Source organism: Athene noctua, chromosome 2, assembly GCF_965140245.1.
Source record: "Athene noctua chromosome 2, bAthNoc1.hap1.1, whole genome shotgun sequence".
NCBI classification, from domain to species: Eukaryota; Metazoa; Chordata; class Aves; order Strigiformes; family Strigidae; genus Athene; species Athene noctua.
This window is the reverse complement of record NC_134038.1, coordinates 62024452-62037797: the sequence shown is the minus strand read 5'-3', so window position 1 is coordinate 62037797 and position 13346 is coordinate 62024452. Positions and strand designations below refer to the sequence as shown.

Sequence of the window (13346 nt, the reverse complement as noted above, 5' to 3'; positions counted from 1 at the left end):
CTTCCCTTCTGAAACTGAAAGCTCATCTCAGGAGAACCACAAGAGTGAGAGCAGGAGGATAAACGGGCCCAGATGTAACAAAAAGAGATATTAGATAAATCATAGAACACATGTATTTTCCTTGCCAAGTATTTACTGAAATGTGAGTCCTTGGGTATAAAAAAATATAAGTAGCATGTAGCAATTTTTATGGTCCCAGGGCATTTACAATAAAAATTAAGAAAATTATTACAAATGTTGCAGACCGAAGATACTAGCTATGATGGTCATACACAAGCACCAAAACACAAACCTACACAACAGAAAACAGTGTTTTTTCAAGAGATAGCCAATTTACCTTATCTTTTCAGTGAACACCCTTACAAGTACAAGACATACATCATGTAAATGTCCTTTAAGGACAGGAATGGGCAAATGGTTGGACAGATGAAGCAATATCGTATTAGAATTATTGCTAGGAAAATGTAAAGCAGCTCATGGAAAAAAACCAAACCCTCATTAGGCTAGTTCTTTTATGATCAAGGAAGTATCTTTACCAAATTCTAAACATTTCAGAAAATCTTTAGGGCAAATATTTGAAAAAATACAGTGGAATGAGATGGGATTAATAGTTAATACATCTATTTTTTTTGGATTAATGGTATTAGCACCCTGTCATATCATCAGTGTAATACCATTATTCAATTGTTTTTAGCCATTAAAACTTAAATATATATATATGTATATATATATATATATAAGTAAAACTGAAAAACCACTGGCGTCGCAGTCTTTATGACAATGCAATCTATGGTACTGTTCAGATACTAAGAGACATATTTTACTCAATTACCTGAAAGAAAGCCTTCATATGGTTCAGGCAACAGAACCTGCATGAAACTAAATGCTGAGGCTTTAAGAATCTATTATAGGTTTTACAAATTCTATTCTCACATGTCTGTTTCAAGTAAATATTAATACCTTGACTAACTCAAGAGGAATTCTATGAAGCTGGCATACTTGCAATATGTTTTGAAATAATGACGTTCAAAGGTACTATACCAGTATACAGTTTTTATTTAACACACACACACACACAAAATTACCCTGAGTGTGACACGGCTGCCGGTTTCACATTGAGCAAGATTTTAGACATTTTATACATACAGTCACTTTTCATGAATTTCAAATTAGAAAATTAACTTTAACCTTTCAGATTCAGGTTAACAAAAGCTCAGTAGACTTTTGAGATGTTTTTAGTTATCTTTTGAACTACAGTTTTTGATAACATGCCCGTAAAAGTTACAACATGGGGAAAATGTGCCTTTTTTTTTTTTTTTTTTTTTGTCAGAGCTCATGAAATTATTCCACCCTCCAATTAGTCACCTCTTCCATAAAAATTTCATGTGGAGAATAACACTGCCAAGTTTTCAGAATAAGATAACTAGTATAAACTAAAGTAATGGTTCCACTTAACTGATTTTACTGAAGGAATCTGCTAAAGAAATTTGAGTGCAACTGCAGGTTCTTACAGCGCAGCTAAATGAACAAAATGCTAGATTTCATACAATAGTAAGAATATATGTACAATTCCCTTCTTCCAAGTTAATTCAAAGCCCCCGAAAACAGAATTTACTTTGCTTCTGAACAGGACAATTTTGAATTTCAAACATGCTTATTAAAATGCAAAGTTGTGCATCAAGGGGATGAAGGAAGGAAGTGGATAGGTATCAGAATTACTTGTCTAACATACTGTAACTAATGATTTAGCAGAGCATGCTTGTCAAATATTGGATTATATGTATGCAGCCACTTTGTTTAAAAGAATATGGCTAATGATACTCTCCATGCATTCTTGTTCATGTGATTTATACAACAAATACATGCTTTGTCTCTTTGTTTCCTTTCACTTATTTACTTAGAACAATAAGGATGATGATTATGTCCATATATGCTGGTTGGTAGCACTGCAATTAATTTCTAGACTAAGGCAATTGAATCAAGACTAGTTCACACAACAGAACTAATCTATGTCTTCTGGATGTCATGTGTGTATAACTGGATCCCTTTCAAGAACAAGATGAAATGTATTTTTTGTCATCTACATCCGAAAGCTGCTGGACAGTATATTAAATTACTGCAGGAAGATTTTGAGGAATTTGAAGTTATTTTTCTGCTCACATCACAGGCTTTTGACAAGATTTATTCCCTTTTGCATTCATGAAAGAGGTCCGCCTGCTCACACAGTTCTCTCTTCAGTAGCATGCATATGAGTTTTATACATATAGCCTATGAGCATATAGCAGATAGGATGCTTTGAGTGGTGACTGATCATTATCACTCTCCTACAGCATTAGTAGCTCTCTCTGTTAAGCAGTTTGAGACTACAAATGAAATCCTGTGTCTCCTAGCAGGCAAACAACTTCACAAACATTTGAACTTCTTTTAAATTGCACTTGAGCATGTTTGATTTTTGACAAAATTTCTTGAAGATTTCTGCATATTTTATGTTATCAGGTTCAGAGATGTCTGGGCTCTTCTATTAAATTAATACAATGTAATCAATTTAGTGCTATTCTTTCTATAATTTAATTATGTAATTTTGTTTATAATGATAGTTGGCTTGATGTTTTATGCCCATTGAGGCAGTTTGCTTTATCACTCTGTTAAAAGCTATTGGATCTTATAAAAGCATCAAGACAGTAATAATCGTTGAGAGCTGTAATTTAGGGAGGAATATATGAGCACATCTTGTGTTGCCCTCGTGTTCATTAATAGGAATTAAATGACAGAATAATAACAAATTTTCTTTCATAATTGCATATTCCATCCACTAGCATCCTTCCTGTACACATTTTAATCTGAAGTTCTGTTCCAAACATCCTTTAGATGAAGACTTACAAGCTCAGGCTTAGCTCTAACTAGCATCTGTCATCATTGTTCTTTGCATCTGTATTTGACAATTTAGATGATCTTGACTTCGTTATTCAAGACAGGTACGATTTTAAAGCAAATATTGCTTTTTTCTTGCAGTCCAAAGTAGTGTTAATATGTTAATTATTGTATTTTAAAGGCTGTGGAACAACTGGTATTTTATTCCTCTGCACAGAGGCCATTGTTTCCAGAACCAGAAGGGTCATAGTCATAATTTCCCATGACAGAAAAATGTAAATGCAATGAAGACATGAAGTCACTCACTCTACGTGTGCTGTATGGCATGGAATTCATTCATCTTTATTTGTAGGAAAAATAGGATTAGGCCTCAAAAACACATTCAGATGTTTAGTTCTTGATGTGCTTATAGATAATGGTAAAAAACCTCAGAACAACAAACACAAGCAAAGATAGTATAGGACAGCACCAAAGAACTGATCTAGGAGCAATTAAAAAATTACTTACCATTTTGTTCTCTCTGGACTCCAGCAGCAAGCAAATCTGGCTCCCCAAGACTTATATCATTGAGCCTGGTTCCTAGACACTCCATGCAAAGATGTTTGCACCATTCCTCTGCCTCTAGTTCTGGAAAAAGAGAGAAAAAATTGTTTGTGTTAAAATTTTACTCAAAAAAGTCTGAAGTTAAATCAATACCTTCTTACTGACCAGCTTTATGACAATATGCTTGCGTTGAAACATGAGTTATTAGTATAAAGTTCCACATTAGTTTCTTTGCCTTGATTTATGAACTTCTAAAACGGTTTACACTATTAGCACTGCACCTTTAATTTTTAATTCTGGGGATAAGAGGTGGAGTTAACAAAAGAGAGTAGTGAGTTTTCAAGGCAATATACCTCTAGTAGGCCTTCTTGAAAGAAAAAATGTGATTTAGAAAAACATTAAATATCTGAAATATACTGCTCTTTAGGTAAATCTGAACTATTAAAGCACTTCCTGCTTCCAAAGGTTATAGAGTATTTTTCTAGGAGCAAAGGAAAAAAAAAAAAGTAATAAAAAGATCTTCAAATGCAATACTCCTTCTCTACTCTATTGAATGGCTATGCCTGTCAGTCTAAACAACTAATTTCTTCAGTTCTGTTCACTTTCATTTGGTCTCAGAGCAATCTGGGCATTAGTTGGAACATCTGTATGAAAATTCAAAACCTTCCAGTCCTTTCTGAGTTCTCCACTACATCCCACTGATGTACATCTGAGAGGTCCCTATCTGCCAGTCTACCAAGATATAAACTCCAAAGTATAACCCCCTAAGACAGATGCCCACAACCTCATCTTATTCACTTCTCAAACTTAATATCACAAAATCCTTGGCACTGGACAAATAAACCACAGCTCAAGTTGGCATTCACACAGTGTGAAACCACAGCTAATAAAAACCATGCAACTAGGCTGACTGTCTTTTATTATAGGATAGGTTTCACCTAAGAAAAACTTTCTGGAGAACAGGCTTGGTACCAAGCACATGCTGAGCATCCATTGTCACAGCAATCTATATCTGATCATCTTTAGGACTGGGTGACTCCAGTCATCTAGAAATGTCTCTATTAAACTGCTGCAGTTTTTTCATTCCTATTTTGGGGGACATCTGGAAAATACTTTTGTGACAATCTCTCTCCAATGTCGTGATGAAATTCTGAGAGACAGAAAAATACTGCATGTAAGCCCTGAAGCATCTAGTGATGATGACTCATTGTAATTAGTGAAAATTTATATCCAAGAAAAATCTTTCCACGTCTAATTGGCACAGTCCTCAAATCCTCGCCTGGTTAGGCACAGACATAAAGTGACAGAAACGTTTGCTGGACAAGAAAGGGAGATAGGCATGCGATTCCAGGTCTCCAAGAACCTTTGGATATCCTCCTTTGTTCAGGGCCTTGAATAGTCCAGGAACAGATTGTTCCTGAGTTATTCTGGCTATCAGCTGACTGAATTCCCAGACAGACAGCTCAAATGAGAGAACTTGTTCTGGGATTTTTGAGAATCAAATGTTGTTGTCACAGGGAGACAAACAATTTGGCGCGCTTCTTCAGAGCGCTGGAAGCAAAGGGGTCTCCCTTAAGCCTTCCTGTTTTTTGGAGTCTTTGTCTCAGGAAACAGATCCTCAAATTTGGTAGTCTCATAACATCCTCAGCTTCTGGCGGTAAGAGACAGAATATTCTGTCAGTAACATCCAGATGACATTTAACTTTGTATGTGAGAAGAAAATATTGAGGTAACACCATTAACACTTCTACAGATACAGCCTCCTTAATGGAAGTAAGGAGAGAATAGATATGTCTCTGGACAGCAATAAAAACCTAGGGCTTGTAAAAGGAATGAGATGAATTTGTTTAAAAGCCTACCTCCAAAATTCATCTCCTGATCATGCATGAAGAAATTTCCCTCCTGTTTTCCCTTCCTCTCCTTCAGCCTTTGCCATTTCCTTGGATATTGATGAGGTCTGTTGAACCAGAGCCATGACTTATAAATCATGCCTTCATGCCAGGGAGATGATAAAAGTGGACCACAAGACATGCTGCCATATTCTGGCAGCAAGTAGAGGGGGTGTGGGAGGCAGCGTACCAGCACATGGGTAAATCAAGCTCCTCCAGGGGGTGTTTCCATTGAGTTGCCCAACATCTGCTTCCAGCTACAGATAAACTCAGGGGAATCAGTGCAGAAAGGCTGGTATCACAAAGGTGACAGTGCAAATCTAGTCTAGTGCTTCCATGTTTCCTTCTCTTCACTCTCACAATTTAATTTCTTCCTAAACTGTACCACAGGACAATATATGCTGACAGAGTTCATAACTCTATATAAACCCTCAAATTTTTCCTGGAGTGTGGTCAGAATATAACATTTTATATATTTTACAACATTTGCATTTTATTACTTTCTCTTGTCGCTGCACCCAGACTGAAAGGGTACTTTCTGAAATGTGGAAGAAGATGATGGTAAATGAACACTAACTAACCGTTCTAATTTTACAAACATCTAAGAAGAAAGAAAAACATACTGGCATTTCCATAAATCCATCCTAACATCAATATATATTCAAAACAGGACTCATGTAAAAGCAACAAGTTCTATTTATATGTATACTCACACCACATTTTCAGTAGATATTTTGGGACACAAACAAACAAACAAACAAACAGCATTGTTTCTTCTGAGTGTCTTGATTTTTGTCTCCTCGATCCACTTGCCTGTCTCTGTCACAGGAATATGTAGATCTTGAAAGTTTGGATCCAAAACCTGCCTTTCGGAGTGTTTGACTCCGGCAGTTTAATTTAAGATGCCGCTTCTTCACTGCCAGGCATTGACGATTAGACCCAGATTAGACCATTCTCCAGTTGTCACCCAGAAGAAACTTATCCTACTGTAAGCATTATGAGATCACGCCTATATTTTGCAAAATACTATAACATGCATTGTATTGCCATGTAACTCAAAATTCATATCTTACAAAAATGATCAACTTAATACTACAAAAAAAATATAGTTTCAATGCAGAACTGAAATATCTTCCCACAGAACTGTGAGGATTTGTGTCTGCTGTCAGAAGCATCAACATTATCTACAAATGTGTTTGGAAGGTCAAGGGTACGAGGATACTGTGTGAGTTAGTTTTACCTAATGCATCCTGATAGCTATTGTTCACTTGCAAGATATTGCCTTCAACCTTTTCCTTGACAGACATGTGAAATCTTTAGAAACAGGTAAATTACCTTTAAAAGCCAAAGCCATGTTTCTCCTTTCATCATGTGCATCTATAAAGGAGTTTCCCATTCTTTTCTAAAAGGTCTATAGAATGCTTTGTGTTTCTGGATAGCAAATTAAATATTATTTATGATTTAAAAAATATATTTATTAGAATTTATAGTACATAAATGCATCAGTCACAGTAGTAGTCTTTAAGAATGACAGCTACCATATCACAAACCAGAGATACCACTGTTACTTCTTTATTTTGATTACATGCATATATTCAAACAGATGAAATATTTCAGTGGAACCAAGTCATAAAAAACTGTCAGCAAAATTCTTCTCTTTAATGAATGTAGATTAGATTTATTCATGGTAAATGCTGAGTTTTTAGTCATAACTGGTACTTCTCATTGAAAAATTTAGTTTCCTTTTAAGATAACTGAATTCTTGGAGTGAATGATAAATTGTAAGGCATGCTTTCAGAGCTGTAAATAAAATCCAGATACTTGCATTTTCATCTTTACTGTTACTTGATTATAAAAGGCGGCTATACAAATGTCATGAGGTGAGATAAAATGCAAAGAGATGGGAAACCTTAACTAGACTCTGTTTATTGCATAACTGGGAACAAATTTGTAAACTTGTTATCTGAAAACACACACCTTCTTATTGGCAATATTTTCTTGCCGTTTAACTGAGCTTCTAGGTCATGCCTGAGGTTACATGTCATTTCTACTTCAGTTCCCAGGTGATTAAACTGGTACTGTACCTACTCCAACCACTGATGTTGTATATTGCAAATAGGTAATAACACAGGATGATAAAGGGGTTAGTTGATATAATAATAATGATAAAATAATTCTGGCAAATGGTGTGTATTAGGTTTGTGTGGGCAGGTTTTGGTAGTGGGGGGCGGTACAGGGGTGTCTTCTGTGAGAAGCTACTAGAAGGTTCCTCTGTGTCCAATAGAGCCAATGCCAGCTGGTCCTAAGGTCGACCCACCTCTGGCCAAGGCCGAGCCCACAGGCGATGTTGGTAGTGCCTCTGGGATAACATATTTAAGGGGAGGAAAACCCCCTGCACAACACCAATTGCAGTTGGAGAGAGGAGCAATAATATGTGAGAGAAACAACTCTGCAGACACCAAGGTCAGTGAAGAAGGAGGGGAGGAGGTGCTCCAGGCGCTGGAGCAGAGATTCCCCTGCAGCCCCCGGTGCAGCCCATGGTGGGACAGGCTGTGCCCCTGCACCCATGGAGGTGAGCGGTGGAGCAGAATCCACCTGCAGCCCGTGGAGGACCCCACGGCAGAGCAGGTGGATGTGCCTGAAGGAGGCTGTGACCCCTGGGAAGCCCACGCTGGAGCAGGCTCCTGGCAGGACCTGTGGACCCATGGGGAGAGGAGCCCACGCTGGAGCAGGTTTGCTGGCAGGACTTGTGACCCCGTGGGGGACCCACACTGGAGCAGTTTGTGAAGAGCTGTAGTCTGTGGGAAGAACATACATTGGAGAAGTCTGTGGATGAATGTCTCCTGTGGGAGCAACCCCACGTTGGACCAGGGGAAGAGCATGAGGAGTCCTCCCCTTGAGAAGGAAGGAACAGCAGAAACATGTGATGAACTGACTGCAACCCCCATTCCCTGTCCCCCTGTGCTGCTGTGGGGAGGAACTACAGAAAATTGGAAGTAAAGTTAAGCCCAGGAAGAAGGGAGGAGTGGGGGGGAAGGTGTTTTTAAGATTTGCTTTTTTTTCTTTTTCTTTTTATTATCCTACTCTGATTTGACTGGTAATACATTAATTTTTCCCAAAGTCAAGTCTGTTTTGCTCGTGACAGTAATCAGTGAGTGATCTCCTTGTCATTATCTCAACCCACAAGCCTTCTGTTATATTCTCTCTCCCCTGTCCAATTGAGGATTGAGGAGTGATGGAGCAGCTTTGTTGGGCACCTGGTATCTATCCAGGGTCAACCCACCACATAGTGTTAGAAATATAAATTTGTAAGAGTGAAAGAGCTCTTCTACTTATGGTTTAACACAGTTAAAGCTACATAACATATTCTACAGGGTGGTGCAACAAATACATTTCACTTCACTGTCCTTGGAGATCCTCTAGATCTCTAAGGCTAGAGGTAGGATTGTTTTAAAAGTCCTAACTTAGGAACAATTTTGTGTGCAGACTAAACCAAGTACCTTTTGAATCCTGAAAACTTCACACTCTTTCACATTTACCTCCTGTGTTCACATTGCACAATCCTACAGGAGCCTGTTATCACACACCACTACAAATTGGTAGCATAGCTGAGTACCGCTAGCCTGAGATAAAGTCCAAAAGAGGTGATCACTCCTGCACAGTTCAGCTTTTGTCTCCTTGAGTAATGCCATCTCCTGCTCTGCAAGGCAGTGCCCTCCATTCCAGGAGATGTCTTCCATCACTAGCAGCAGCAAATTATTTCATTTGTAAAGAAATGTCTCAATTTATATGCAACTCATAAAGTTAAAAATAAAAAAAAAAAAAATGAGGAAATTTGTCTTTTCCCCTTCTCATGCAGCCCATGTGAAGTGCTGTGACCAAGGATTTACATTGGAAATAACATGTTTGCAATATTAGACAGGGATAACAAACATTGTCCTTCTGCAAATCAAAAAACATCACTTACGTTTTGAGCTTCCCTTGATATCAAACTGTATAAATCTAAAATATTAGTTTCTTAATTTCTGAAACATTTTAATGTATTTCCTGCACAAAGTGTTTGACTCTTCTTACCTCTAAACTACTTCTGTAACATGTCCAAATCCAACTGAATATTCTTATTCTGAATGAAACTGGAGAATCTTTACTGTTTGAATTAGTAGGACTTAGTCCTGATATTTTCTACCAAGAAAGAAAGATGGTGCAGAAAAGTCACATGTATCAATTTATCTCCTCTAAAAATTACCTAGATTTAACTAGAAGTTAATAGGAAAAAATATGACAGAATTCCCACAGGACTGATGTGCTATTATACTGCGCCACATACAATATATGCAGCAACTTAATTTTATTTGTTTTCACTAGCAAATAACACTATTGCCTGCAGGCACGTAATTTCTCATTAAAATCAATAATACCTTAAAAACTTCTATCCTTTATCAGGATATAGATAATCCTTTGATGATTCAAACATAATATTATTTTATAAATATTTAAAATATGTTATCTAATAGTGTCTCCATTACTTAAGGCACTTTCTAGAGCACAACACACACACTCAAAGACAGACAAAAATGCAAAGTAATGTGGCCATTTCTTATCTTTGCTCGGAAGAACATATGGATAGTGCTTATTTTGTGTAATAACAGTGATTAACACTGGCTATGCATAGATTAGGCAATATTTGTTAAATGATAGATAGGAAGCAATGAAAGAGACATAAGTTCTATTTAGTGTAAAACCAGAAAATTTCTATGTAGACTAAAGCTTGCTTTCAATTAGATACTATCAGATAGTGGGCTGCAACTCTGAAAGCAATTTGGTTATTAAAATTATTTTTAATTGACCAATTATATTTGAAGATATTTTATGAGATACGGGACTCAAATATAGAAATTTTTTTGTGCGTTTCAACTCATACTACCTCTAAGGAAACTTTTTTATATTTCTGAACTGTGGTTTTTGAATCTTTCACCTGGAATAGAGTATCATGTTATTACAAGGCAAAGAAAAAATCATGAAGGAAAACCACATATACTGTTAAATGTTATTAATATACTGAAAATGCTCTATATTCAGGCCATGACAAAATATTTTAAAGTAAATCTGACAATATTGTTAAAAAAAAAAAAAGTCAGTGAGTCAAGTTCCTCAAAAATTTCTTGTCATTGCCACTTTTTTCGTACCATAAGACCCTTAAACTATTTCCAGCTATTAAAATGTATGATTATTTCTGAATATACCACCTGTTTAATGACATACCCACCTTTCTCTGTACAATTTGAGCTTTTTTTTTTTTCTTAACGAAATACTGAATAATGCAGCCATCAAGTTAAATTAATAATTACAGAATATGAACACATATTATTCTGTAACTTTAACTGTTGGTATATTTTGCTAATGCACTGGTTTAACTGAGGGAAGATGTCGTCTAAGTCTTATACAAAACAAATTTTTCCCATTATTTGCTATTTTAAACTTGTGTTGCTATAAGGATAGCACAGTTAATTACAATAATTAGCAAAAAACATCTATTACCTATAGTAAAAATAAACCTGATATTTCTGCCAAAATTCATCCACATGTTATCTGGACATGCTGCAAGATACATCACAAACAGGGTTCTGATAATTTTTATTTGTGCATGTACCTGTGTTTGCAAATAGCCACATGTGTATCCCTGTAGTTATCGAGCTATATGAAAACTAACATTTCCCTGACAATAACTCCTTCATTTCTGCAAGTCTGAACAAAAGTCTCAACTTGAATACCCAGCACTCAGTTACTAGACCATCTAATATCCTGTCTATAATATAAACATGTCCAATGTTAAGTGAATGCTTATGAAGGCAATAACTTTATTTTAAAAGATTTATCATATGGATATTACTGTCCATTAAACTATTTCCCTAAAATAGACTTTAGTTGCACATAATATCTACTTTTACCTACACTGTTCCTCCTTTTCCACACAAAATTTCAGTGAAAGAGCACCCTTCACTCAGGCCCTAAAAGAAATGCCCCATAACACTGACTAGCAGTCCCTAACCAAAGTTAAAGCACTAGTTTCCCATCTGAAATGCTGTTTGAGAATATAGTTTTCATACAGGAACAGAACTTACTTGTTTAAAAAAAGGAGAAGGTGAAAAAATGAAGGAAAATACTGTCTACAAGAAACTGATTTCTTTTGCTTAGCACTAGTGCTAATGTAACCATTGGACATTTGTTTTTTCTTTAGGTAAATAGCAATTTCTGCTATTAAAAAAAGAGAATATCACTTTATTCAGTGATCAGCCTTACAGAAATGAATGATGGCATTCCAGGAAGAAAATGCTATTTAGTGGATAAATTAGTCCCTGAGGGTAGATTTGTAGGTATCCTATACAGATCATGTATTCTACTTCATGCTGGGGACTAGTGACTCTCATTATATCATCAATGTTTATTAAGCATTAATATGTCCAACAGATCAACAGTGAGCTAATAGAGCATCAGTATTCAAAAATATCCCTAGTAAACTTCAATTCTCAATTCAAACTTTTCTTCAAGTGCAGAGTAACAATCATGAAAACCTGCCTGAACATAGAAGAAATATTTACATTTTGTCTGAAAATAACAGGCCAGTTACAGGAATCTGGCATGGGAATTATACAGTTCCCCAGGACTGTCAATCCATACCTGTTTCAACAGTTATTAACGTTAAATGACAATAGCATGAAAATAAAATAACCCCAGGCAGCTTGTCTGTAATGGCAATGACATAAACATCATCAGTCAAGTGTCCAAAAAGGGTCTGTCATCAGTAACATAACACACAGAGGATGCTATCACATCAACTTACGCAACTACCCCATGATTGGCAGCAGCAATAGCATTTTTCCTGGCTTAAAACTTTGTAGTATTTCAGAATTAGTCTATTCCCACAGTATTTTTATTCCTTTTGGAAAAGTTGTATTCTTAAAAGCATAGGAAATTTAATACCGTCTGTGTAAATGTGAAGTATGTTTCTCTCCCATTGTCAAATGTTTAAGTTACAGTCTAGTAAGAGGATCCTTATCCAAATAAAGTAGTACAAATCCTAAGGTTCATTTCACTGTTTTTTTCTAAAACAATATGTTAAATATTCAGTCTTATCTTTGAACTATTGACAAATCTTGCAATAGGAGATCACAAATACTGTTAGAAACAGTAAATAATTCTAAAGGCATTATTTTTCTATACAAAATCAAGGTAATAAGGACTAGTTTCAATACATGGAAGTAAATTTGTATACCATTGCCACTATATGCTTCATTGCTCTTACGCCTTTGACCACGTCACTCTCACTCCAGTCAAGTGAATGGCTTCCACATTAAACCAATAGGAGCAGACAATGACTAGCAGACTAGAAAGTGTTTGCAAACTCCCTTTCTTCCTTTCTTTGGCTAAACATATCTGAGTAAAGCAACATTTCCAGCTGTGAATACTTAGATTTATTAAATATTTTTCCATTTTGGTTGAGCACAGAGGGTTGTATTAGTGTTGACCCCTTCTGATGTTGCAAAGACTCTAGGAAACCTTTCCTGCATCGTGCAATATGCCACTTTCAGAATAAACCTCCTGAAAGGATGATTTTTTTTCTTTCTGTGCTTCCATTGCTCAAGAAATACAGCATTTTCCCCCCAAACCCTAAAACTACTGTTGTAAAGATGTGAGTCCTTGCTACTCTTAGAGTTAACAAGCAGGTTTTTATGACATTGGAAGTGCAAAGAAACTCATTCAAAGCAACTCCAGACAACTTCTGACTGAAATAATTTGTAAAATCATAACAACGTGGAAGGTGTTCTACTTGATTTTCAGTTGCATAAAACTTTACTCTCAGGCAGAACAAAGTATTAGCTAGAAATGACTGCGTTTTCTTCTTTATTCTAGATGGATTTTAATGTGGTGCTTCTGAAAAAAAAATCTTTAAAGTTGCATAGTCTAGAGTTAGTACCTAAGAAAATATAACAAGAAAGGTATTTCTCAAATTTCATATCTATAGAATTTAAAAGCAAAGGGGAT

General features: G+C 36.1%; 1 protein-coding gene across 1 annotated transcript in view; it reads right to left on the bottom strand.

Annotated features, from left to right (window-relative positions):
* DOK6 (docking protein 6) overlaps positions 1-13346 on the bottom strand; it is a 256018-nt gene that overhangs the window by 96691 nt on the left and 145981 nt on the right. The window contains exon 4 of the mRNA XM_074897771.1: positions 3379-3498. Within this exon, the coding sequence (XP_074753872.1) occupies positions 3379-3498 (120 nt within the window). The remainder of the gene's footprint in view (positions 1-3378; positions 3499-13346) is intronic.